Genomic DNA, 27,066 nt, shown 5'->3' with positions numbered 1-27,066 from the left:
GAGGAGAACCTGAGAGCATCTTTAATACAACTGGTATGCTTCATATTCACATGGGATAACTGTCTTTAAATTCTGTACAGTGTTCTGCAACACTGCAAAAAACAATGAGCTCTAGGAAGCAGTGAAGATTTAAATCATATATTAAGAATGTTTAAGTGTAATGTTTTCTTTAATCTAAAAATACAAAAATTACAGTAAATTGAAATTCTACACACACGCACAGACATATTCATTCCATTAAATAAAGAAGGCAATCTAGTTTAAATATAAAGAATCTTTTATAGAGGTTTTAGAATTCAGTACAGAGCCTTGGGCTAGGCTACAGTATTTGGCTTGGTACACTGACAATGCTGGGTAAGGACAGGACAGTCCACATGGAAGGCAAATATAAAGAAACAATACTTAATTAGATATATCCTATGAAATAAACGGCCAGAAAACATAGTAAAATACACTTAAAAATGCAACGAGATACTTCTTTAAAAAGTTATTAGGCACAAACTGTTAAGAAATCGTCCACACAACCACCTATTTGTCACTTTGCATCTTGGAACAGACCAAGCTTATAGTTGCATGCCACCATATTTTCAAATGTATTTCAAAGTTGTGTTTTTCTGGTCTGTCTCCATTTTTAAATATTGCATATACATATAATAGACCGCCGAGACGTTTCTTCATATTTCGACTTCCAAGGAGTCACACACAGGCGTACACTCTCTCGCGCACACAGCCCAGCTGAGAGAGAAGAGGGGAAGAGTGCTGAGGCTTCTTTTTACTACTGCAGAGCTTGCACTACCTGATCCTGACAGATAGAGGGCACTGCACACCCCCAGGCTCCTGACTGTGCAGAGCCTGCAGTACCTGATTCTGACACAGAGGGCACTGTAGTCCCAGGCTCCTGAGTGAACCCTTCAGACTGATTGCCAGTTACAGTACAAGCTTTTGTTAATGTTAACAGATTCTGGAACCAGCATTGAGGAAAGAGAGAAAATAATACTATGCCAGAAATACTGTGGTTGTAGGCCTGACTATCTCGACTTTCTCTCCCTGGTTTCTCTCTCACTCGGCCCAGGCTCTGTGATCTTTCGCACAGACAATGCTGATCCTGACAGGCAGACACACACGCAGACACACAGACAGACCAAAGGCTGGGTCTTTACAGCCCATCTCCAGGTGAAAGGCAGCAGTGAAAGCAGAATAAGGCTTCAAACCCCAATGTCGAACCCCGCCCTCCACAAAAACTCTATACCCACCCCCACCAACAGTAAGTCCCTCGCCCCCCCCCCCCCCCAACCCCCCAGTAACTTAATAATCAACCCTCACATCTTTTGCTCAGCCTCCACTCCACACTAAAGTACTCCTCACTCTTTCAGCTCCTGCCCTCTGCATTTCAGCTTCTTAACCTGCAATGCAGTAACCGGCCGCAGGTCCAGTCACACTGGTCCCCTAAACCTCCTGTCCTCATCCTCACCGCCATTCCAAGATCTGTGCATCTCAGCTTCCAAGATCTGGCCATTCAGCTCCACTCACCTGAGTTCAGCCAGGACTGTCACCTGACTATCATCGCCCACTGTAAGCGAGCAGCAACATTTACAAAGACCCCCACCCTGCCCCATCCAGCCCCCCCCCTCCCCCTCTGTCTCTCAGGCAGAGACCGGGGTGTGCAGGAAAAAGTGCTGGCAGGTCCCGGACTGTCAACAGGAGGCACTTCTCTAGTCTTGGTGGTCAGGTTGCATCAGAGACAGGCAGAGCTAGGGGGTGGTGCGACAAGGCTTGTACCTGCTGGTGTGGAATCGGTTGATTTCCTTAACTGCCCCTGTTGTAGCTGTCGCAGCGATCGCAGGCACTGCTGCCGATGTTGCTGCTGTCCTGCTTGGCAATGTTTCTGCTGCAAAAGGGAGCTGTCGGGACGTGGCTCTGGGATGACCGAGCTGCTTGTTTCAGGTCAAGCGGTTTTTGCCTTGCTAGAGGAACAGATGGGAGAACAAGACTGCCACACCAGACACACAGCCAGGATGCCACCCCAGTGGGGCTACGCTAATCACACCTTCAGGTTTCGTTTTTTTGGCGAGTCTTCTTTGGCAACACGGTTTCTCTTTTACAAGTCGTAAAGCCCTTGCACTCGTTCTCAGTGTGAAGAAAGGGAGAGGACAGGGGACCGAGAGAGCTGAAGGAGAGGGGAGTCCCTGCGACCCCTCCCTGTTCCCCTCCAGACACAGCGCCCCGCAGTGGCGACGTATTTAAGGCGATCGGTGGTCAGCACTACCCCCCCGTGCTGGAGTGGTCGGTAGGAGGGGATCCTTCATCCGTGTGTCCGGAGGTCAGAAAGGGGGAGGGCGTAGCGGCCTGAGCAATGACTGGACAGCTGGAAGGGAGAGCAACATACGTCCTACCCCTCCTCCAGCCCGGTAAAAGGCATACCCCAGCGCTCCCAGTACTGCCCCCTTCAACACTGTCCGCAAAGCCCTGCTGAGCCGGGAGGGTGGGGCCACGCTGCAGGAAGAGGAAGAGAGGGGAAGAAAGACTACAGTCAGATCAGACACAGAGTCACAGAGTCACAGGCACACTGGGTCACACACACATGCGCCAGCATGGTGGCCAAACAGCTGCTGTCACCTTTATGACTTGACAGCCAGTTTATCACCTGGTGGTTCAAGAACAGCATGAGCAGAGATTGGCAAATACACTGTAAACATCTGGCTGATAACATCTCTTCAACCACATGTGCCTTTATCTTTTAATTCTAAACAAACAACATCAAATAATTATGTTGTATAGTATATATTTACATACGTAGTATATACATAGCACTGTACAGGCACAATTTTTATGATGGTTGGGAATACTGACGTCATAACAAAGCAAAACAGGTTCTGCATGGAAATTTCCTGCTGTCCGCCCACTTTGCTTATCATTATTATGGGTGTGTTTCCTTGCTGTAACTCAGTTATCAGGTGGTGTGGTTTTACATTTTTGTGTTTTCTAAATGCGGTCACAGGACTAAGTGGTTTTAGGCTTACTCAAACAGCAAACTGGCTTGAAACAAAGTTCATGGCCCTCACCAGAAGTGTTAAGGTAAAAGAAGATGAGGGTGCACTTAAAGTGTTGTAGAAAAACAGCAGGAAGAGTAGTAAAAATGTGTTATATACAATACTGGCCCAAATGCCCCAGTTTCTACAGTTTAAGGAGAACACAGCCAAACCTGGCACAACAGCAAGTCCCAGAAACCAGTTTGAATAAGCGGTTCGGAGAATGGTGCCATTATCAGACTCATCCTGGTGACAGTAAAAACAGGAAGCTGCAACAGCCTAGGGGGACCCTGAAGAGAACTTGATTACTGCTTGATTACAGACACCCCCCTTGTCTGGACATGTCGTTTGGATACAGTGACGTAAGAAACAGAGGAAACTCCACTGTACCTTAACCTCCACCTCAGGCTTGATGTTTTGGGTTTTCACCCTGTCAAGAGTCTCTCTATACAGGTTGCCCTACTTGCGTTATGCTTGGTGGAGAAGGTGGGCAAGCGTGTTCAGGTCGTAACAGCTAAGGCGATGTAAGGTCTCGATAAGCTGTTTGGCAAAGGCCATCCTTGTGCAGCAACTGTGCAATCAGAAAGCAGGCAGAGGACAACGAACAGCAGCTTGAGAAAGACAAGACAGGAGGAAGCAAGACTCCTCCTGGGAGGTCTCAATAAGAGAGGGACATCCCTCACATAGCACACCTCCCCTGGAAAGGGACAGCTATGGATGATGCGGAGGCTTATCTTTTGACTTTTAAAAGCAAGGTGGAAAAAGAGTGGGATGGAATCAGGCTGAAATCCTGATGGGAAGATGGATGGGAAAGGCATCTCATGAGCCCAAACCCACTTTGAGGGCGACTAGACTGTGGGCAGGATGCACCTGGAGAATCAGTCCCCTGGGGATGTGATGATGAGGAGGAGCAGACCACACGTACCAGGGCTGAAGCACCACAAGAGGATGGTGAGGTTGAAATGCCTCAATTAAGAAGGAAGAGAGAGGCTGGAGAAGTTGTTGAGGGAAAACTCAGAAAAATCAGACGCTTCCTCACGGATCATTAACTAAGCACATTGAGAATGAAAAGCATTTTAAGCGTTGTCAAAGCAAAGACAATGATAGCCCCAGAAGGCTCAGGAAGATTTTTGCCCTGTGCAAATCTTCCTTCTAGTTTGACGAGAAGGATTATTTACATAAAGACAACAACAAAGATGTAGGATGGAAGGAATTTATCATGTTAAATCTTTTTAAAAAGTGTGTAGACAGAAGCTTTCATTGCGAGCCCAGATAGCTTCCCGATTGTTTCAAAATCCAGGAAAACTCCCACACCTAGATTTTGATCATGGTGTGTCAGATCCTCTCCAACAGGTAGAGTTCATGGCACAGGAGAAGAACCAGTGAAATGAGCTGGGAACACAATCTTTCTATTCCAAAAACCTTATTTTCATTTTTCTTTGTTTCATTAGAACACGTTTATGTTCCAGCATTCATAAGCCTTCTTCAGGAAATATTGACTCTTACTGTATATAATCAAGCATTCCTTTGAGACTGTGCATTGCTTTTGTGGACTTTTACTGGACCGCACTTCCACAACTTTGTGCGTTCTTTTTCAAAATTAAAAGAAGTGTCATTTAGGCTTAATAGAAGCCATTTATCTGGGCCATACTAGGGTGAGGTGGCTGATCTGACCACAACTTGAAAAGGCTTATGCCCAATGGTCACACCCTAGCAATAAGAAATTCTGAGCTTTCTTAGGTCTCACTGGTTTTTGTCATATGTTTATAAAGGACTTTGCAAAAGTGGCCTGCTTTCCATTTGAAATCACGAGGAATGCCCAACCCTGCAAGGAGTACCGCCATCCAGAGGAGGAGACACCTTTTGACAAAATAAAAAGTTTGTTGTGAGCTTGCCCCACGCACCTCGCTCCATATTTAGAGAACGGGTTTCTTGACCAGGCTGATGGATCTGAGACTGCAAGGGAGCCATCCTCTCCCGAGTGCAAGGGGGTGAGGATTACCCAGTAACGAGAACACATGGTGGAAGAAAATCTCATCTTGGCACTCAAATGTGTGCTTGAAAAAACCTCAGAAACTGTTAGGGAAGCAGCGCACTTCAGTCACAACCTGTGATCTGTTACCGTAGACGTGCAGGAACAAAGAAAAGAACGCGCAGATGACAAACTGTTGTGTTAGCTTACAACCTTTTTTTTTTTACTACCTGTTTTCAGGTAGAACACAGATCAGGAACACAGATACTCAAAGCCTGAAGTGAGGGAAGAAATATGTAGGAAAGCAGCAGGGAGAGTAGTGGAAGGGCGTTGGGTGTCTGCCCAAATGCTCCCGTTTTCTGGAATTTAGGGAAAACATTGCTGACCCCCAAAATACTGCAAATCCCAGAAACTCTTTTACGAAAAGGCAGCTGAGCAGTGTCCATCATGACCTGCCCTGGATGTTATGATAGTAGGGAACTGGAGCAAACCAGAATTAAAGGAAACCTTGAAAGGAAAGAGGGAAAGACAAGGAACCCATCCTATAAATGGAAAGATATTACTGAGCTACTTCCTTTTAGAAATGGGCTTACAGAAAGGAGAGACTCACTTGACGAGACAAGTCTTGTCTACAGTCAGGGAGAAAGGACCAGCAGGCTAACAGTCGCTCTGTGTCCAGTAAAGACCGAGTCAAAAGGTCTCCTCTTGTTTGTAACCTTACTGCAACTAAGCCTGGAGATGTGCAGTTATCTCAGCACGGCACGCACCTGGGAAATGCACTTATCTTGATGAAATTCCCATAATAGTCTCACTCAATTCTTAAGTCTCCAGAGAGGAGACTTTAATGATATTTTTAAACCAGCAGCAGGCCCATTTAGGTCACCAACGCCAAAGTGGCAACTGGATCTCAGCTGCCCTGCATACAAGGGCACACATGCAAAATGAAAGCCGAAGAGAAGAAAAGAGAGCCGTCAGACAGACACAGGCAGAAGGGCTGGGCAGACAGGCAGACTGACCTCATGATCTCCTGGATGTTGAGCGGTTTCTCCCAGTTCTTCTCAATCCCTGGGACATGACCGATTCCGACCACCCCCACCACCACTGCCGGGACCCCTGAGAAGCGGTGAAAGAGAACACATCACTAACGCTGTCCTGCTCTGTTAAAATGGAAATACTTAAACATATACCTATATATGTTTTATACAGAGCTCAAGCTGTGTATAGTCGTTATACAGTTGTATTATATATTATATGTATTATACGACTACTATAAGACAAAAGAGCAGAGGTTGCAGTACTGACTCTGGCATTAGTGAACCTTCCCAATGCTACAAGTCTCTTACCTCTAGGTAACAGATCAAGCCAAGACAAAGAGAAGTTGAGATAAACAGCACAGTATTGACTCTAGGCATTAGGGGGCGCATGCTTCAGGGTGAGACAGACCAGGCAACAGAAAAAGACCATCTCTAACTATTGTTTTATGTGTTATATGATGCATGTAAATGTCCTATGAATGCATGTGTTTGTACTATAAATGTCTGCAGGTATTGCTGTAATTGTATACGCTTTAGTAGTTCAGGTGGGTAGCTGCGTCAGCATGCATAGGCTGCAAAGGAACAAGTAATAGGTTTATTCCATGCTGAAAAGAGAAGAAAGAAAACATAAAACAAAGCGTTTTGGTCGTGAAGCCTTCTTCAGGTGTGAGAAAGACAGGGCAGTAAGCAAAGGTATTGTAGCGGGGGAACAAAAGCTGAGGGAGAGGAGGAGCGAGGGGCAGGAGCAGGGGACAGAAAGAGAGGCCAATCAGGAGGTGTGAAGTCAGGATAGTTAAAGAGAGGTGTGAAATGAAACCTACAATGAATAGAGAGAATTTAGAAGAAAAGTAGTCTGTCGTTAATAGTCAACTACTAGTCTGTAGTCTGTTGTTAATTGTATACGCTTTGGCAACACTGTAATCCATCGGTCACGCCAATAATGCTCACTGAATTGAAAATGAAGTGAACTGATTGAGATTGCAAAAGGCGCAGTACTGACTCTGGGCGTTAGGGGGCGCTTCAACACTGCGGGCCGCCTGCCTCAGGGTGTAGGTGAGGTAGACGTCCCTTTCGGCTACGATTGTGCGGTGCAGGTCGGGGAACTCGCCGATCATCTCCGCCATCGTCTGCTCGAGAAGGTCCTTCTGCTTGCACTTTTCCACATCCTCCTTACTGGAATAGAGACAGAGAAGGAGAGGGGGAGACAGTTAGCCTGGGTGTGCATATGTGCACCGGGGTGGACGACGACTTGTAACAGAATTATCTGGTTCTAATAACGTGTACCACCTGTGTCATGCAAACAGATCTTCAAAGGGATATGGAGGATGCCTTTTAATGTAAAAGATCAATTACAATGCTGTTTCTTTATCTAAATAAAACACCCTACAACCTCAATTACTCAAAACAAAGAATTGTGTTGCTCTCCAGAAATAAGTGTCTAAATCTAAAGACCACCCTCTTCTCCTGGAGCAACCTTAGCTTTATTTAGTATACACACACTGTAGCTTCTTATGCTTGAGCTCTGGGTTGATTGTACAGGGTTTGGGAGTTGAAAATTGCAATAATGCTTGACTTAGTCTCCACCTCTCCACTGTAATCACACAAGGCTTGGCAAAGCTTGGGCTCTGCCGAGCTTAGCAAACTGCTAGGCCCCTTAAGAATCCCGTTAACCGGCTTTCCTCCAGACAAATTAGACATAAATGAACACCAGACATTAGGAGCTCTAAAATAAGATATTACATCCAACAATCCCCTAGCTCCTTAAGCAATCCTAAGAAATTTTAAAGTCAGTTAAATTTATGGAGAAAACAAATCATTTTCCTGTCATTTACAAGTTTCAATTACTTTCAAAGCAGAGAGAGATAAAAAGTATGTAACTCACATAAGGTACATTTAATTAATGTGGTTGTATTTTTTTTTTTATCGGTTGTCATAAAAATAATGCAGACTCAGGAGAGTTTCATGAAGATCCAGAGTCCCTTCAGTTTTGGGACACAGCCAGCTACGGAAGCACAATAGCCGAGCTGAGTAAAACTGACAGTATTAAGTCTGTCAGTCACCACTGGTTTTGTAGTATTGTGCTGTTTGGTAAAAGGTATTGTGACCATAAATCTTGCTGCTCATCCATCACCCCCTTTATTGATCCATTTGACAAATTTCTCAATTAAAACAGCTGAAATGGCAGCAGGTCAAGGCACAGATACGTCACAGTGTGTACTTAGACCTCACATAGAGCTCCTCACTCCCTTCACCATGGAGAGCATATTATACTAAGCTGGTCCCCCTCTATGATTACTAACAACAACTGTGCAGCTTTTCTTCAGTACATCCCGCAGACTTTTTGCAAATCGTGAGCCCTGGATATAACTGAACTTGTGCTATTCGAAAACAACTCAAACGGCTCCCTTTGTAACAATCTCAGATTCAAAGCTGAAGCAAGCCCCAGTTCATAAACATCTGGACATCTCGCTGGTTAGAGCTTTATCTTTTGTAACTAATAAATAAAACTCTACACACTCAGGTCAAGCCTAGACTTGGCTTCCTTTATCTGAACAGACTGTGTTCATCTTGGTCTGTGGCGATGTGGTTCATGGAGTATTTACAGCAGTTGTTAACAGAAGAGCCCCTGAAGCTGTTTCTGGGAAACTCAGTCTTATACCATTCACTGCTGCCCCCCTAATGTACTCATCACTGTGACCTGTGATTGTAATTATGCCTCCCTGCAAGCTAGACAAATGGTTTACTGGCTTAAGCTCTAAGATTGGGAAAAGAGCTTCCCATCTTACTTATGTGCACTTCACTCTACGACATGACAGAGATGCAGCACCTTTATCAAACTGAACCACCTAAGAGCAGCTCAGTGGTCTCAAGTTATTTCAGCTGGCTGCTGCCAATGACTGGAACAATCTGCAGAGTAAACCGTAATATTCCAACCTTATTACCTGAGTGCATGTTTAGATATCTTGTTTAATCTTTTCTGTACACACATCCTGTTATTTATTTAATTACCTTTGTTTAACTTTTCATTTCTTTCACTGCTTTTGTATAACAATGGTGTAAAGCCTCTTCTCCAGACCGTCACTCTAAGCGAGAATTTGTTCTCAGCCGACTCATCAGGTTAAACAAGAGGATTGTTATTTAATGACTGTGCGATGACCCAACTGGGTGCAGCACGCCTTTTCCCTTAAGTTTATTTCTCTAAATCCCAAGATCCACTCCCTGCACTGTCAGTAACGCCAGGAAACCTGCACATTGCTCTGTGAAGGCATCCATGCAATATGGTCACTGCTACAAGTGATGGCTACACCTGATACTGAAACTGCGGCTTGACCTCATCTAGGGCAGGAAAGAGGTCTTCACACAGTGAGGCGGATGATTATTGTTAAATTAATTGGTTAATCAATAAATAACGGTGCGCTGGGAAAATTATATCATTATGCATTAGGTCTGAAAAATAAAATATGAGAGTACACTTGATGTCATGCCTGTAGTTTCTTGTTTGTAAAGAGTATGTGTATTACATGTATCACGCACAAATTAACTAGATAAGAAACAGGACCTGCAATAAAACGTCACATCTGAAACCAACACAACGTGCTGTGCAAACCATCTCCATACCTGATGGGGTCGGACAGGAAGCACAGCCCCCAGGCCAGCTTGAGCTTCTGCCACAGGCTGAGGGCTGCAATGGCCCGCTTGAAGGTGACTGGGATGGGCCGATCTCCCAGGTGGAACTTGCAGAAGGGGACGCGGCTCGCCTGAAGGACAGGACAGACAGGTTAACGCTGGACGCTGGCTTGGAGTTAGAGAAGGTGTCTGCAACCCTCATCCTAGAGATGATCCGCATTTCTGACCGTTTTCCTTCCAGTTAAGATGTGAATGATTTAACTGGATCAATGAGTTATTCATTAGTAGCTTAGGAGAAGTTATATTGACTAACAGATCTCTGCTTAGTGACTTATCTAAGGCTGCCTATAAAAGACCCCTGGGTTAGATTTAAGGCCAGGGTTAAGATCAAGGTTTTTATATCAGCGCTTAGGCTATGGTTACCCTGAAGGCTAGATGAGGGGTTAACTTTTAATCTAAGGTTAGAAACAGAGTAAAGGTTAAGGCCAAAATTTGAGTTTGCCAAGGGTTAGGTTTAGATTAAAAAATTAAGTCCAAAGGCAGGCTAGAAGACAAAGACACGTTTTAACCTGTCAGATATCGTTAACCACAGCATCAGACTCCAGCCCTCTTTCTCAATTACAGACTGCGTGGTTTCAAGGTCTTGCATATGAAAACCGCCTACGGACAATCTGAATCCCAGACCGCGGCAATATTTTCATGCAGTTACGTCTCTGCGAATTGTTCACCTGCTAGACCATCCAGAATATGCTACTATGGAGTGTAGGCTTACTACTGCTTTAAATATTGCTCCCCCTCGGTCTGATTTGTCCCACATCCCCAGTCTGTTAATAAGACAACAGAAGGCCTCTGCACACTGCTTTCTCTGTTTTACGCTGTGACTCATCACTCGTTATTGTCCTGGGTGTGCACTTTGGCCCAGGCTCTGGCCCTCACCTCCCGGAAGGCTTCCCTGAACTCTCCCCCTGGTGCCATGCCCAGCTGCTCTGTGATGTGAGCCGACACCTTCAGCAGCAGGATCTGCATCAACCCCGACATCACGCCGTTCTGAGACGAGACAAGGAGGCAAGAGGAAGAGAGGGTGTGAGAACCAAGCAAGTCAGGCGGGTCCTTCTCTTGCTTCTAACCTTTCTATCAGTTACACCAGGAGTGGGGGAAAAAGCTCAACACTGGCGAGGTTCGGTAAAGCGGAAATTCACTTCTACACAATCTCACGGAGTCTCGACCTCTTGTCAAGTTGCGGGGGTCCTCAGTCCATCACACACTGCCCCCCTGCCTTTCGCCGCAGTCCCACAATCCACCTGAGCTTCAGTCTGTCCACAAGACAAGACCATCCCGGTTCTTCAGTTGTCACCAAGTCCATCAGCCCCGGCCCTCCCAGGTTCGACTTACCTGCCTGATGGCCTGCTGGACCTTCTCCAGGTTGATGTCCTTGGCCTCACGCAGCAGAGTCTTCTCATCCATCTTCAGCATGGAGACCCTGTACTGACACAGCTCGACGACGACAACATCGGGCTGCACCGCCCGGATCGTCTGCGGAGCGTGGGGAGAAGAGAGGGGGAAAATGAGGTGGAGCAGAAGGGGTAAAGAGATTTTTCCGGGGGGGGGCAGGGTGGTGGTGGTAGGGGATAGAGGGAGGAAGTCAAGGCAGAATGGGTTACGCAGAGAGGAATACAGAAAAGGACAAATCAGTCTAGGCATCTGTATACATTTCAGTGTGACACAGCCTGGTCATAGAATTGGCAACACAGGCAGATCAGGCTGCCCAGAGTGGACAAGCTCAGTGACCCGAGCCTGGCTATAGAAACTGGGTGACACAGACAGACCAGGCTCTCCAGAGAGGACGGGCTCTGTGACTACAGTCTGGCCATAGAAACTGGGTTATACAGACAGACCTGTCTGCACAAAGTGGACAGACTGTACTCCCACTGACAGAAGAGAAAACCAGAGACAGACATGCACTTGCAGTCTGCTACACTATGAAAAACACCCAGGGACTAGACAAACATTCTTCCCTAAAATAACAAATCTAATCCCAGAATTCTCACATCTTCCAATCCTACTGGGGGAGAAGGGAGGAAACTCAGTGAAGCTGCAGCGTGTGATCTCCTGTCCCAGCCTGAGGAACAGACAGTGAGCCTGTCTCTCAATAATAATAATACAGTGTGTGATCTCCTGTCCCAGCCTGAGGAACAGACAGTGAGCCTGTCTCTCAATAATAATAATACAGTGTGTGATCTCCTGTCCCAGCCTGAGGAACAGACAGAGCCTGTCTCTCAATAATAATAATACAGTGCATGATCTCCTGTCCCAGCCTGAGGAACAGACAGTGAGCCTGTCTCTCAATAATAATAATACAGTGTGTGATCTCCTGTCCCAGCCCGAGGAACAGACAGTGAGCCTGTCTCTCAATAATAATAATACAGTGTGTGATCTCCTGTCCCAGCCTGAGAAACAGACAGTGAGCCTGTCTCTCACTAATAATAATACAGTGTGTGATCTCCTGTCCCAGCCTGAGGAACAGACAGTGAGCCTGTCTCTCACTAATAATAATACAGTGTGTGATCTCCTGTCCCAGCCTGAGAAACAGACAGTGAGCCTGTCCAGTAACAACACTTTATGCAACGTATGAAAATGTCCAGCGAGGCTGGACTGTAAATGGTGTGTTAACTGCATCAGTGATTCATTTCCCTCGGCCTCACCATGGCCACGTCCCTCTTGCTGCTGTCGCTGAAGTGCGCCGTGCCCACCAGGTAGACGACACTGCCGTCCGGGGCCTGCAGCTGGGTCACCGTTTCTGGCAGGACCGGGCTGGCCTGGCGCCGCTGGGCACGCACCTGCCACAGCAGCTCCACTGCCTCCGTGTCCGCTGCAGGGAGGAGAGGGAGCCGGAAAGGTGGGGAGACGTGAGCGGGATGTGCAGGCAGAAAAGGGGAATGGGAAAACGAGAGAGAGGAGGAGAGCCGGGAGGGGAGGCCGCGCAGACATTGGGTACGGTGCGGTAGGAGAGCAGGAGAGCACTCACAGAGACCAGGGGGCAGGCTGGGCAGCGCGTGCATTTCATCATCCGGATCGGGACTGGCCGGCTCCTCCTGGGAGACAGGGGGAAGGAGGGCGGAGGAACAGGGAGAGTGGGAGAGCAGGAAAAAAAGAAAAACATGTTCTTACATGGGTTCTCTCACACAGTGGGGAAATGCTAGCAGCAGAGTGAAGGGCTTCCCCATCTCTCACCTCTGTGTTGTTGCTCTGGTCCATGGGCGCGTGAGTGTGAACAGTCTGTCTCAGTCAGTCTTCCCGTCCGCGGTCTCTGCAGGTCAGCTGCATCAGAGAACATCACAACGGCATCATCGCACACTCTTCAGGAGGATCTCCATCTTAGAAATCCCAAACCTCATTCCACTCCACCTGTAAAATGGTGTCTGTAGCAGCTCTTCTCTTTTGAGCTGACCGAACAGTGTTCTATAATTGTGAAGATCACATGAGAACGAATGATCATTTACAGTGGTGACCTGTACGCAGCAGGGCAGTAACAGAAGCCGTCTGAATGAAGCAGTTTGCTCAAGCCCACATCTGCAGAGCTCATGACCCTCTTGGTGTGCAGGTCTTCTTCATATTCCACGCATTAATAAAAAACAGTTGGCGGTAAAGCCTTAGGTTACAGGGCCCCTAGCTTATGGAACAGTCTCCCACCCTGTGTTCAATCTCAGTATTAAATCCAGACTGAAAACCTATTACTTCAGCCGAGCCTACACACACCTTACATCATAGCCTGCTGCAACCAGGGCTGCTGGTGCTGCTGTCCATGCCACTGTGTGTCTCTATGTTGGCCCACCAGGTAGATACATCTGTTCTGACCAAACTATCCTATTCTCCTCCCCACATGCCCGAATCGCGCCCGGGCTGGGCACCATCTGAGTTGGATGCTGCACCACTGCAATGAATCCAAGAGGGAGATCGTGGACATAGCTATCGTTTAGGAGGATTTTGCTGGTCTACAGAGACACGATGGATGGATTAATACCTGTATTCATTTTTTACTTTTTTTATTGTATAATGTTAGCATGTCCAGAGGGGTAGGGCAGCCAGTTGGCCTTGGACCCCTAAAGGGTTTTTTTCTCCTTACAGAGGTTTTTGGTTCCTCTCCTCCATTATCTTCTGGTGTTTTCTGTTCTGTATTCACAACATGGATGGTCATTTGCTTTGTTAAGCGCCTTGGGGCAACCTTGTTATGAAAGGCACTTTATAAAAATAAATTGAATTGGAAATTGAGTGCAGAGGCTTGATCAGTCCTCCAAAGTGGTGCCCTGTGTGATCACCTCTAGAAAGCTGTTTGCGTCTATCTGAAGACCTTGCCATCACAGTTAAATGAAATATTTGCGAAGTCAATCACAAAATAATTTAAGAAGAGATGACTCCTTCCCTTAATTAAGAAGAACAAAAAAATCTGCTGATCACCCCACCTTAGGCTACATGTCTAAACAAAGTCAGTCTCAGCCACCCTTTTAATAAAGCTCTGATCAGCACGCACCCTAAGATTCAACGCAATGGCAGCTTCATTAAGGAGAATTCTGTCCAGCGCATTGTCACTCAGTGTACAGCACAGCAGGATTGACCTCATCGCACTTAGTGGGCCACTTACTTCCTGTCATTACTGTCCGCCTACAGAAGCCACCAAATTACAGCTCCACCCCAAAGCTACAACAACAGCAATACAAAAACAACAGCAGTGACAAACACACAAAGAGCACAAGACATAACAGTGGGGAACAAGAGGATGGTGGAGTTAGAGCAGACAGCCATCTTTATTCCAGAGACCTTATTTTAAAATGATCTCCTTGACCCCGAGTCCTCAATGCACATACTCCTTTTTTTTAGGTTTGTCTCACTTGCCCCCACTGATACTTTCTTTACTACGGGTTCTGAGGACGTCCCCTGGGTCAGCACGTTCCGGGAGGTTCAATACTTGAGTCAAGTCTCCAGACTAAGAAGAAGAGAAGAGCTGCAGATGGGAGCTGGTCCTTCGGCCTGTCATGTAAGTGTGCTACCGTGGCTACAGACGGCCCAGGATAAACTGAGGGTGAGGGTGGGCTGGTTTAACTTGACGCGCAGAGACCAGAAAGCCGCAGCGTATAGCAAAACAACCTATAATGGGAAGTTTTCCTCCCTAAGATAAGAACAACATAAACATAGAGGGCCTTGGACTGTAAAAGCACAAACTTTGCCTGAAAACCAGATGCCTTTCCCACAGGAATAACCGGAATAGAGTCGGGTTGAGTCCATAAGTTAGTGTGAGTTTCACTTACAGTTACACAAATACAGAACAGGGGGGTCCTGTTGTAAGTCCAGGTAATGCTCTTTAATAATCCAACTATCACTTAAAAAAGGGAGTTAATATCTATTAGGAATTATGTAATTAGCTTGAGTTACAGTATGTACCAACTCTGACATGGGTGTACAGGTATAAATGAAAAAATACCTATAACCCATACAAAAACAATAAGTAGAAACTGATAGTGTCACCAAGTCTCTTTGAATTGTTGTCTTGCTCACTGCGTCAGGGTAGAGTTCTCCACTCTCTGTTCCCGCAGTTCAAGTTGGCAGGATCAAGCCCCGATCCACTGGTTGGGTCAGTGACGTAGTGCCTGGTGGCAGGAGCTCAGTGTTCATGTCAGGGCACAACGATTCCCAACAAGCCAAGTGTAACGGTACCGTCTTCAAGAAGACGGATTTCTGATGTGAGATTTTGCTCTTCACAATATCGTTTTTTCACTTCCCGAACAAAATAATCCAGGGATCACCTATACGTTGCTGGCTTTTGGTGTTGTGGAAAAGGTCGTAAATGTGGGGATTTTTTTTTACACTGAGCTCCTCATTTAGGCAACGACGCACAGGGGGACGACCTGTACCGCGGACCGCCTGTACCAATAACGAGAGCATGAGAACAGCTCCACAGGAGGCCACTGGGTGCACCCAGTCTGTTCGGTTGTCCATCGCTAATTGATCCAAGCATCTCACCCAGATGGTACTTGAAAGAAACCCAACGGCTTCAACAACACAGCCGGGCAGCTTGTCCCACACTCCCACAACCCTCTGGGTAAAGACGTGCCTCTACTCTCAGTTTTAAATGCTCTTCTGCAATGTTTCCACTTGTCTTCTTCTGGTTCCCATTGGGCACAACTGGTCAGCTTGGCCCTTGAGGTCCTTGGAGGATTTCTTGTATCAAGTCTCCATGTAATCATCTCTGTTCAAGGCTAAGAGGTTTCAGTTTCTTCAGTCTCTCAGTGAACTGGCTGCGTATCAGGGAATATAGTTTCTAACATGAATGATTCTGCTAATTCCAGACTGAAGACCGTAGATCAAGTGGGGAAACTGCTTCACCATTTAAATTAGGTCGTTTTTGGCAGGCTTGACAGTGCAAGCCCAACACTGGATTTACCCTGGGTGCAGGGCTTAAAAAAACACAACTTTTACAAACACTGTTGGTTAGTAGCTCATTGATCCCGAGAATCTCATTCTCTGGTTTGTGAAGGATCTAGAGCGCCTGCATAAAACAAAACAGCCTAGCTGGGTGCCGTAGTTCGATTTAAGACACAACTTCGCCCCGTCACCTGACTCCGACAGTGACACGCTACCCAGACAGACCACACCGGCCGGGACTCAGACACCGCAGATGAGAAACGTCACTGCGGTCAGCCCACCTCTTATTAATATAGGGCTGCATGTATGAACATGACGCGCAGCACAGAACGGGCGACACGGACGGAAAGACACAGGGAAATGAACACAAAGACACCGAACGTACACAAAAAACAAAAACAAAAACAAAACCACAGACAGGGGGCAGACAGAAAGGCAGTTTTAGGAGACTTGCCCCGACTGATATAAGGCCCACCTAGCAAAGGTCTGCATGACAGCCTTGTGGATGCTACGTCCTGCCCCTATCTGGGGCACCGGGAAACCGCCGAGACAGGGTCAAACTCATTCTCATGTGGCAGTTATGCTCCCAGGAGTTTCTAATGAAAGGGCACACGGGCCCGGAGTCGCTGGGACGCAGCACAAACCCGATAACAGACTGTAACGCAGAAGGGAAAATACACGCAAGGAGCGACAGCCCGCATGCCCACCGGTTTCGAGCCGTCACAGATGGCAACACAGCTACGGTGAGCGATCAGGACAAACCGCTCGGTAAACACGCTCGCTTCTTTCACCGCCTGCTCAGGCAACAAAGCTCGGGGACTTTCGGCAAGGCAGCCGAGCCCGTCGCGGAACGGCGCTGTACCAAACGTCGGAGGATGAATCCCCACCATAAGCGAACTCCCGTCAGAAACCATCTTACCTCCACCGCTTCCACTTCAACGTCCGTCCAGTCACCGACACGACTATCTTCGGTTCGCGTTGCCCCCTGGGTAGTGTAGTCATCCTAAAGCCGCTTAGTTTTCGCCCCCGTCGATTCCTGCGGCAGAACTGCTGTCGAGCGCCTGGGCTAAAGGGAATTGTAGTACTTCTGACCAATCCCGGAAATGCATGCGGAAAAAGCTGGACGAAAGCTCTTCCACAACGTGTTTTGACTTTTGAATGAAATTGCCTATCGCTGTTCGCAAGAGGGAAAGACTACTTGTGGAATTCGAATTCAATTCAGTTCAAAGAGTTTTATTGGCGTGACATGTTAAATTACAGTGTTACCAAAGCATTATCAATGACTAAACATTTACAAACATTTAGAACAATATCCACAATTTTTTGTGAAGCTCACTCCCCGTTCCTCAGTCTGTGATGATAGGAGATCACACACTGGGCTGCAGCTCAATTGAGTTTCCTGCCCCAACTAGGATTTTTGTGATTGGTTTTGTCATTATCGGCAACAATGTCTTAAAAATATCTCCCAGTAACACTGGGTGTTTCTGACCCCTGCTCGAAGTTAAAAAAAAACTTAAAATTGCATTTATTATGGGGAAAAAACACAAAACGAGCTAACCGAAAGGCCCCTGATTCTGAGACACTGCGTTCTTGTGTGGTGTCACCAATGGAGGAGGTAAAGTCTAAGAAGTCTAAGGGCTTCTAGTCCAAAAAGGTGAACTGTGATATTTCTTATCACAGCTATAGTCTGTTAATGGCTCCCAGCCTTGCTCCTGAAGGAACAGTCTTTGCTCCAGTGCTGATCGATGACTTAATTGATCTGCTTTCTTGTTAAGACTTTCATTGAACTTGTTTCATCTGCAAGTCCCGTGTGTCAATTTCCCAAATTCAAGGTTACCACTCCCAACACGTTCAGCATGTAGAACGCTGTGCCGCCTCTCCTCACCTTACAGAGTGAACAGCTCTTGGTAGCCGATCAGCTGCTGGTGAGCAGGTAGAGGTGGGAATGACGCAATGAGCGCTTCTCCTTCTGCACAAGTCTGATCAGTTACATTTCAGGGAGCGCTGCTGGAGGAGGGCAGCTCTGCAGCTCAGAAACTGGTACAGAGCAGATGACAAGTACAAGCCCCGATCGACCTTTTAAGAGCTGCAGGCGAGTGGGAAAATAGGAACGTGAAATCAGTGAGCCTGCTTTTAAGAACTCAGCTGGAGAAAAAAAACACAGTCTGTTCCTCCAGGACCCGAGTGGGGAGCCCTTGGTCTAAACGTCTAATGGAGCAGCAAATGGCTATAGGGCTTATCAGCAAATGGGTAATGAGGCTGTTAATTAATCAGAGAGGCGAGGGAGGGGGGAGAGAGACACAGAGAGGGCAGCTGATGTCTCACTGCAGGGCTGTAATGAGCACGTGTCTCGCATCACACCGTGCCTCACTGAGCGCTCTCATCGAGCAGCAGTGCGAAATTTTCCTGCCAGCACTGCAGATTCCTCCACGACCACTGGTCATAATAAGAGCAGTTATAATGATTATAATGTACGGGCGATCAGGAGGAACATTGGGGGGAAGGACAATGTGACTTACATAACAGAGTGTGATTAGGTGGGATGAAATGCTTTCCTTCCTCATTTCTCTCTCGCCCCCTTTAACTCATAGTCCTGTCAGCCCACCCTGGCCCCTGCCACGGACGTGGTTAGGCAGGGCGTGCGGCTCAGCCTGTCCAGGCAAGCAAAACAGCAATAAACCGATCAAGGGCTGTGAAGAAGAAGTTACTGCCTTCCTGAGATCCTCTCTTCTCACTCACACCACCTGCCCTGATGCACATCAGATTCTTCTTGATCAAACTGGGGAGATTTTGTTACCGTTTTCCAAAAAGCACAACTCAGAGCAGAGGATGGGGGGGGTGGGGGGTCAGTATTTACAGGGGTGAATCTGGAGGAGGTGGGAGACAACGTGGACACTAACCCAAAGCCAAAAGACTGACTCTCATTCTTTCTCAGTGTGCATCAATGTGTCACTGTGGGCTCCAGCACGTGAATCCCTGCCTGTCCCTCTACAGCACTGCAGGAGATCACAGCCCAGTGGCGAAGCCGCTGACAGAGATGAACATCAGAGAGAGAGCAGGAGAGAGAGTAGGGTTTACTGACCTTGCCAGCCAGGAGACACTGAGGCAGGGAGGGTGAGAGGGTTTGCTGCATAAGAAATCAGCCACACGCTATTGCACGGTAACAGACAGTGAGAATCACAATCACTTGCAGTCATCGCTAAAAACGTGGCTGTTCATTTGCGTCACCGGCTGTCACAGCCAGTTTCAAAAAGAGGGTGTCTTTTACTGCAGCGAAAGACAGTCATTGACGTCAATCCCACTGCTAGTTTTGTTCAAAGAATGCACAGAATTGGCATACCAAACGCTTGAAGCTTTCTGGAAGTAAAAAGTGTGGTAGACAGGAAGTCCCACTTTCAGCACTACGGAGGTAAGACAGTATTTCCTGCTTCCTACAAGAGCTAAAATCAATTGGCACCCATTCCTAGAAATTTCAAGAGTTGTTCTTAAGTAGTAGTTTTGGCTGAAAATAAAAATACCCTCGTAGTGAAACTCCCAGTCCTGGTCCTTGGTAATCCCTGTGTTTCTGTTTTTTGATTTTTTAAATAAATGTGCTTCCAGCTCTTTAAAAAGTTGACTGAGATTTGTAATTGGCATGAACTCTGTGCAAATAAGTGAGTTCCAGGACTGCCCTCGACCAGGAGGGTGGGGGCTGAAGTATGACCAACAGCAGATGAGCAGAAGGAAAAGGATGGACTCTCTCAGGGAGTGTCTGAGATTTTCATTCCCACCTCTGTTTATCGTCTGTTGATCACCTATTAAAAGCTAGTGAATCAAACATAAGGGAGCAAAGTCTTACTAACCAAGTTGAGGTTATGTGTGTTGAAGCTGTTGGTAATATTGTTAACAAGGATATTTTCGAAACCAAGCACCTAGTGCAAAAAAAGGTCTAAACCAGATCAGGTACAGGCACCAGACAGCACTAGTGAATAAGGGTACAATTAGAGTAAAAACCAGCAGACACAGGGGTTTCCCAGGAATAGGACTGAGAATTATAGAAGATCCACAGGTCTCCCACAGCATAGCCTCCCCTCCCATCTCTGTTCAGGACAGACACAACCAGTCCAGAAAACCACAGCTTTCCTGACCCTGTTCCCACAGACACCCATCACAGCGAGACAGACCCAGAATTAGCACAACAACTGCAGATGACACACACAACACACACACACAAACACAGACATTAACATACTTCACAAATTCCCAGATGCCCCAGGGCTCCCTGTCCTACACCCAGGAAGTGTGACAGTCTGGTTTGCAGGACAGGCCCCTCCTGAGAAACAGGCCGGTCATTATCTCCATTTCGGAAAGAGAGTGGGATCCGTCAGGTGTGATTCCCATGTTGTAGCGTCCCCTTGGGAATGTCGCGTCTGGGTCGCAGTCCCTACGTCCGGGACAGGCAAGCAGGCAGGCAGACGGGCGGACAGACAGGCACACTGACACGTGGACAGAACTCTTGCCGGTACACCTGGGGAGTGCGCTCGGTGTCCCAAAGGCAGGCAGATGGATAAAAAAACGGTCATGCAGACAAACAGTGAATCTACGTTCCGCTATGTCCCAGAATCCCTTCGTCCTCACGGTCTCTGGGCGGCGGCTGGCAGCGGGGAGGACAGACAAACAGACGGACATTGGGGGCAGTCAGGTCCTTCCCAGTGCTGCAAGCCCTTGGCTTGACTGGCAGCTGTGTGTGGCGCCCGAGCTGCCCTCCCTGCCCTCCCTGCGCTGTCTTTCCTCAGTTCCGCCTCCTCCGCGGTCGGGGGTGGATCCTGGCGGCCAGCAGGCAGGCCAGCCCGACGCCCACCGCCTGGGTGACGGCGAGGCCGAGCGCGGCGGCCGCGATGTGGAACACGTTGTCGCTCACGAGGTCGAAGACCTTCCGGAAGCAGCCGTGCTCGTGGATGCCGGCGGCCGCGGCGGCGGCGGCCCCCCCGGGGGGCAGGGGGCTGTTCTGGCAGCCCCTCCTCCTCACGCAGCAGCTGGTGGGCACCGACCGGTTCCCGCCGGCCTGCTCCGCCGCCCAGGGGGAGGCCAGCCAGTCCTGCCAGCCCTCCGCCCCGCAGCACTCCAGCGCCCTCTGCAGGCCGTCCAGGGCGTCGGCCTGCCGCTCGTCCTCGCCGTACGCCGCCACGGCGCGGTGCAGCCCGCTGCGGAAGCCCTCGGCGATGTCGTTGCGGTAGAAGAGGCCGCAGAGCCCGGCGGCCAGGCCAGCCACCAGGGCGGCGAGCTGGAACAGCCCGTAGACCCGCAGGAGGCCGCGGAGGCCCGCCGCCGCGCCCAGGCAGCCCAGGAACCCCCAGGCCGTCACAGAGCCCCCCGTGACCAGCAGCACCAGCGGGGCGTTGGGGTACTGGTTGGCAGAAAGCAGCAGGTAGTCCGCCAGTGAGATGTGCGCCCAGAGGCCCAGGGACAGCAGCGCCAGCCCGGCCGCCCAGAACAGGCAGCTGAACGCCAGCAGGGCGAGGCGGAGCAGCGGCGCGGAGCCCCCCCGCGGGGCCGCGCGGCCCTCCCCGCAGGGCGGCCAGCCGGCGGGGGGGGGCGGGGCCAGGGAGGCCTCGGAGCCCAGCGACAGCGAGAGCCGCTCGGGGGGAGGGGGGCCGTAGGGCGCGGAGGGGCGGCGGGGGGCGGCCGGGCCCAGCCCCCGCGGGGAGGCCTCCCTCTCCACGCTGGCCGCTCTCCGCGGACACGGCCGCGCGGGCAGGGAGCTGTACGGCAGCGTGTTGGTCATCGCAGGGCCCGGGCTCTTCCTTCCTCTCTCGTCCCCTGTCTCCTCGCTCTCCCCCTCTTCTCTCTCTCCTTCTCTCGCCCCCTGTTTACGGCTGGTTGTTAACCCCCCCCCTCTCTCCGTCAGAGGCAGTAAATCTCTCCTGCAGTAAATGGACTCCAGGCGATGCTGTTATCTGCTGCTCTCCTGCAGCCCCACACACCCCTTTTCCTCTCTCTGCTCTCTCTGTGTTTTCGTTTTGGCTCCTATTTTCAGAGCGGTTCCCTCCCACCCTCCCTCACTCCCCCGACTTGGTAATGGTGACCAGGAGTCTTCCTTCTCCCTTCCTCTCTCTCTCTGTGTGTGTGGTGTGACTGCAGATTCCCGGCGGTGGTCAGATACAGAGAGCAGCAGGACTCAATCATCGCCGCCACATCTGATAGAATGATAATTGTAATCGCTGGGACCGAAGAGTGAAGCACAAACTGGAGGGCACAGGTGGAAACAACAGGGGGGTGTATTAAGGAGCGGTGGCTCTGTGGCTCAGGATCTGCGCCTGTGGATGGAAGGTTGCTGGTTCAAATCCCACGCCTGGCAGAGGAATCCTACTCTGTTGGGCCCCTGAGCAAGGCCCTTAACCCCAACTGGTCCAGGGGTGCTGTATAAATAGTTGACCCTGTGCTCTGACCCCCAGCTTCTCTCCCTGTCTGTGTCTTATGGAGAGCAAGCTGGGGTATGTAAGAAAGACAAATCCCTGATGCAAGAAATTGAATATGGTAATGAATTTATCTTATCTCATACCCAAAGGGTGGTGGGAGCATGGAACAAGCCGCCCAGCCCTGTTGTTAAAACTGAAACCCTGGCGTCTTTCAAGAAATGCCTGCATGAGATTGTTAGTTCAATTCAGCTACGATATACTTAACAGGTTAGATGGGCCGAACTTGTTTCTGATCTGTTCTTACTGCCTCTTCACCCAAGGAAACAGTTAAGAGGTGTCTTTGAGAAGGCAGCATGTTAGGGAGAAGAATGTCTTAGAAACCTTTTCGGACTCCCGTTAGTTTCCTTTTTAAGGAGTGGAAGTACTTCGGAGTTACCAGATCATCCAACGCTTCCAGAACAAATAATAAAATAAACAGTGGAGTCAGAATATGTCTTTAATGACCTGTACCTGTAAATAGTTTAAGAAAGCTTTAATTCAAGAACAGTGCCTATAAGCCCTGCTTCTGTGTGGGCTTTCAGAATTATTAACTAAGACAGCCCAACAGGAAGCCTTCCTAGGAAGGTGCATGAAACAAACAGGAAGGAGTTTTTGGTCTGTGGCACTTTTTTGGAAAATATTTAGAGTGAGCAGCTTGTATGCTGCCCTAAACAGACTAACCAGTCGAAAGTTATTTCAATAGACGCATTGCTCAAATGAAAAGATTCCTTAATGGAAATTCCAGGAAACAGAAAAGGCTCAGTTGGTATCTACAGTGCCTGCCAGTATGTTTCAAAACCCAGCAGAGGTCAGTTTATGAGCGCATCACTTTCAAAGAGCCGGGTTTCATTCTACTGGTAACCTTTTGCCTAGCAGAAGTTAATCAATGAACAGCTCATACCAATACATACCAGATCAGATCGTTAGAAACCAGGTGCTAATTTCTGGGGGGGCTAACTGGAATTACCAGTTTCCCTTAGATCACACCCATTAAAGGGCTTTCTGACCCCTCACTTCAAATGAACATATCTTTAACATAATTACATGTTCACATCAGATTCCTTTGTGTTTCCACATCAGACTGTGACAAACCCCATGCGTTTCAGCTAAAGTAAATATAGGAAAAGTAAAAGAACTGACAAAGGATATCGTTAATTAGCTCTATATATCTGCCGTAAGACATGGGGGTGTATTGCCATAGTCCACACGCACAATTGCAGCAAACCTTCTCGAACGCAGACACACGAGCCAAAGGAAGGAAACGCAGTTAAAGCACTGTCTCTCTGCAAGCCCGAAACAGCCACTCCATCCATCAATACAGCTCGTTAATCCCAGCCTGTAATTAAACAGCCCGACCGGACACGGAGCAGCCGGTGCTGACTGCTCCTGAGACAAGGGCAGAGTCTCTCCATCAATCAGGACCTCTAGCAGAGAGGGGGCGTGAGCAAGGGAGAGACCCGTCACGAAGAGAGAGAGAGACAGACAATCTGGCTTCTTGCCAGATCACCGCACATCTGATCACATTTACACCCTACACACACTGATAGACAAACACGTCCACCAAAAACACAAAGGAAAAATTTTTGCCTGCTTTGTCGATTTCAAAAAAGCATTTGACTCGATTTGGCATGAGAGATTGTTTTATAAACTACTCCAAAGTGGCATAGGGGGCAAAGTGTACGACATAATTAAATCAATGTATTCAGAGAGCAAATGTGCAGTGAAAATTGGAAACAAAAGGACTAAATTCTTCACCCAAGGCCGCGGGGTGAGACAGGGCTGCAGCCTGAGCCCAACACTGTTCAATATCTATATCAATGAATTAGCAGGAATGTTGGAGCAGTCTGCAGCTCCTGGTCTTACACTACACGACACAGAAATCAAGTTCCTGCTCTACGCAGATGACCTGGTCCTGCTGTCGCCCACAGAACAGGGGCTGCAGCAGAACCTGGCACTGCTGGAGCAGTACTGTCAGACCTGGGCACTGACAGTCAATATGGACAAGACCAGAGTTATGGTTTTCCAGAAGAAAGCCAGACCTCAGGGAAACAGGTACAAATTCACACTGAACAACAACACATTGGAGCACACATCCAGCTACACATATCTCGGTCTCACCATCAGCTCTTCCGGGAGTTTTGACCTGGCAGTGAAGGCACTGAGGGAGAAGGCACTCAGGGCTTTCTACGCAATAAGAAGGAGGCTCTTCAACATCAACCCACCAACAAGAATCTGGCTCCAAATATTTGAAAGTGTAATCCAACCCATTGCCCTATACGGCAGTGAAGTTTGGGGTCCCCTCACAGACCAGGATTACACCCAATGGGACAAACACCCCACAGAAACTCTGCACATGGAGATCTGTAGAATCATCCTCCGTGTGCAGAGAAAAACTCCTAACAACGGGTGCAGGGCCGAATTAGGCCAGTACCCACTATTGATAAACATACAGAAAAGAATATTAAAGTATTGGCTACACCTAAAAAACAGTGACCAAAATTCCTACCACCACAAAGCCCTGCTGAGCCAAGAGCTGAGCCCAAAACAGAGCCCCCTGAGCCAGCTGGTCCTGAGGCTCACCGACCTGAGCCACACCAACACTAACCAGCCTCAGGACAGCACTGCTAGAGCACCACAACCCAGACTCAACCACATCACAGCACAGATCAAACAGCAATATCTCACACACTGGGACATACACACACAAACACAACATAAACTGGAATGCTACAGAACCTTAAACAGACAATACACACTAGCTGAATATTTGACCAAAATAAAAAATAACAAACAGAAACAGACCCTGACGAAGTACAGGCTCAGTGACCACAACCTGGCCATAGAAACTGGGCGACACAGGCAGACCTGGCTGCCCAGAGAGGACAGGCTGTGCTCCCACTGCCAGCAGGGAGAAATAGAGACAGAGGTGCACTTCCTACTGCACTGTGACAGATACTCTGGGATTAGAGAAACATTCTTCCCGAAATTCAGAAATCTAATCCCAGAGTTCCCACACCTGCCAAAACCACAACAGGTCCCAATCCTACTGGGAGAGGGAGGAGGGAACTCAGTTGATCTGGCAGCCCAGTATGTGATCTCCTGTCACAGCCTGAGGAACAGTGAGTCTGTCTCCCAATAATGCTCCAGCCAAATACAGTATATGTCGATATTATATAATATGTCTTTGTTGTAAATGTCTGTAACATGTCTGTAGATTTTATTTTACTTCTATTTTTTGTTTTGTTCTATGTTAATTTTATTATTTTTATTTGCTTTGGCAACACTGATTGTACCTATCGGTCATGCTAATAAAGCACCTTGAATTGAATTGAATTGAATTGAATTGACAGACAGAGGAGAGAATGAAGGAGAGGGCACGGGGGGGAGGTGGTGGCGGAAGGCACTGGAATTTATCTCATGTGTGGAGAAGTGATTTTATAATCACATACACACAGCCCAGGGCCTGACAAGTAGACAGAGCCATTATGAGGAACTCACGTTTAGAATTAATGTTGTTCTGTCAGGAAGCAGTTATCCAAGGGCTGTGAATGCAGGGGGGGTGATCTCTGCAATTAGACAGGTAATTAGACACTGAATTTGCATATCAACAGAGCCCCGAGCCCCCTCCCCAGCCCTTCATTCTCTGGGTTTTGGAGTGGTAGGGAGTTTTTACCCGGCAGGTGAGGGGTGTGACAGAGGGAGCCGATATCGTTGTCTTCTACATGCTCCAAAAGTCCCTGAGAAATAAAACAATCAGAGTGCTCCGCTTTGGCAACACTGTGATGCGCCATTGATGCCGAAAAGGCTCTTTGAATTTGAAATTTGGATTTTCGCCGTGTCAGAAACCACCATTTTAAAGACATGAGGGACACCTATTGGAAACAGGAAGAATACCGCAAAGCATGTGAACACTCGGGCCTGTTCCAGGTTAGCGTGAAGAAGGGGTCTGGAACTAAAAGACTGCCATCTAGTGTTACACTCCAGTACTGCAGGGACCGGTGTCTCAGCGCTGCCCTCTACTGTCAGCTTACTGCTCCAACAGTTAACTACGCTGCTGGAATGGGTGAGCTCATCACATTTTTCGTGCAGTGTCCAGGAGTGGCGTTTTCGTCGTGTCAGTCAGACTGCAGCCTTACACTTGGTTTACACCCGACAATTTTAATCTTCTATTCGTTAAAAGATTTCTGCCTTCTACACTTCATATCACCCTGCAAGTCACAACTGGCAACCCACTGAAGCTAAGCAGGTGTGAGCCTGGTCAGTACCTGGATGGGAGACCTCCTGGGAAAAACTAAGGTTGCTGCTGGAGGAGGTGTTAGTGGGGCCAGCAGGGGGTGCTCACCCTGCGGTCCGTGTGGGTCCTAATGCCCCAGTACAGTGACGGGGACACTATACTGTAAACAGGCGCCGTCCTTCGGATGAGACGTAAAACCGAGGTCCTGACTCTCTGTGGTCATTAAAAATCCCAGGGCGCTTCTCTAAAAGAGTAGGGGTGTAACCCTGTTGTCCTGGCCAAATTTCCAATTGCCCCTTACCAATCATGGCTTCCT

The 27,066-nt window shown here is 48.3% G+C and overlaps 2 protein-coding genes across 8 annotated transcripts; both read right to left on the bottom strand.

The window, feature by feature from the left end:
- Positions 1-259: 259 nt before the first annotated feature.
- On the bottom strand, positions 260-17,104 carry trabd (TraB domain containing). Of its 7 annotated transcripts, none has more exons than XM_069192605.1 (11): positions 16,999-17,043; positions 13,419-13,593; positions 12,894-12,980; positions 12,688-12,754; positions 12,365-12,531; positions 11,055-11,195; positions 10,599-10,709; positions 9,654-9,793; positions 7,036-7,208; positions 6,018-6,114; positions 260-2,493 (listed from the first exon to the last, which is right to left on the bottom strand). In XM_069192605.1, exons 3-11 carry the CDS (start codon positions 12,915-12,917, stop codon positions 2,322-2,324), a joined length of 1,092 nt encoding a protein of 363 aa, XP_069048706.1. In that variant the 5' UTR covers positions 12,918-12,980; positions 13,419-13,593; positions 16,999-17,043; the 3' UTR covers positions 260-2,321. The 7 variants fall into 7 exon arrangements, with proteins under 7 accessions (XP_069048706.1, XP_069048708.1, XP_069048705.1 ...); XM_069192607.1 differs by having other exon boundaries at positions 13,424-13,593; XM_069192604.1 differs by lacking the exon at positions 13,419-13,593 and having other exon boundaries at positions 16,999-17,104.
- A 192-nt stretch (positions 17,105-17,296) lies between these two features.
- LOC102696909 (tetraspanin-7-like) lies at positions 17,297-22,070 on the bottom strand. The gene has a single exon (XM_015352195.2). It carries the CDS (start codon positions 21,841-21,843, stop codon positions 20,851-20,853), a length of 993 nt encoding a protein of 330 aa, XP_015207681.2. The 5' UTR covers positions 21,844-22,070; the 3' UTR covers positions 17,297-20,850.
- Positions 22,071-27,066: the final 4,996 nt, after the last annotated feature.

This window comes from Lepisosteus oculatus, chromosome 7, assembly GCF_040954835.1.
Source record: "Lepisosteus oculatus isolate fLepOcu1 chromosome 7, fLepOcu1.hap2, whole genome shotgun sequence".
Classification (NCBI taxonomy): domain Eukaryota; kingdom Metazoa; phylum Chordata; class Actinopteri; order Semionotiformes; family Lepisosteidae; genus Lepisosteus; species Lepisosteus oculatus.
Note: the sequence above shows the minus strand (reverse complement) of the source record. Positions and strands in the feature narration are given on the sequence as shown.

Bases quoted from the DNA above. Each gene is read 5' to 3' on its own strand.
- trabd (XM_069192604.1), bottom strand. From the start codon at position 12,917: ATGGACCAGAGCAACAACACAGAG. The intron at 11,196-12,364 runs GTGAGGCCGAGG...CACGCTCCGCAG, and splicing joins GCAAGAGGGACGTGGCCATG to ACGATCCGGGCGGTGCAGCC. The intron at 10,710-11,054 runs GTAAGTCGAACC...GTCTCGTCTCAG, and splicing joins TCCAGCAGGCCATCAGGCAG to AACGGCGTGATGTCGGGGTT.
- LOC102696909 (XM_015352195.2), bottom strand. From the start codon at position 21,843: ATGACCAACACGCTGCCGTACAGCTCCCTGCCCGCGCGGCCGTGTCCG.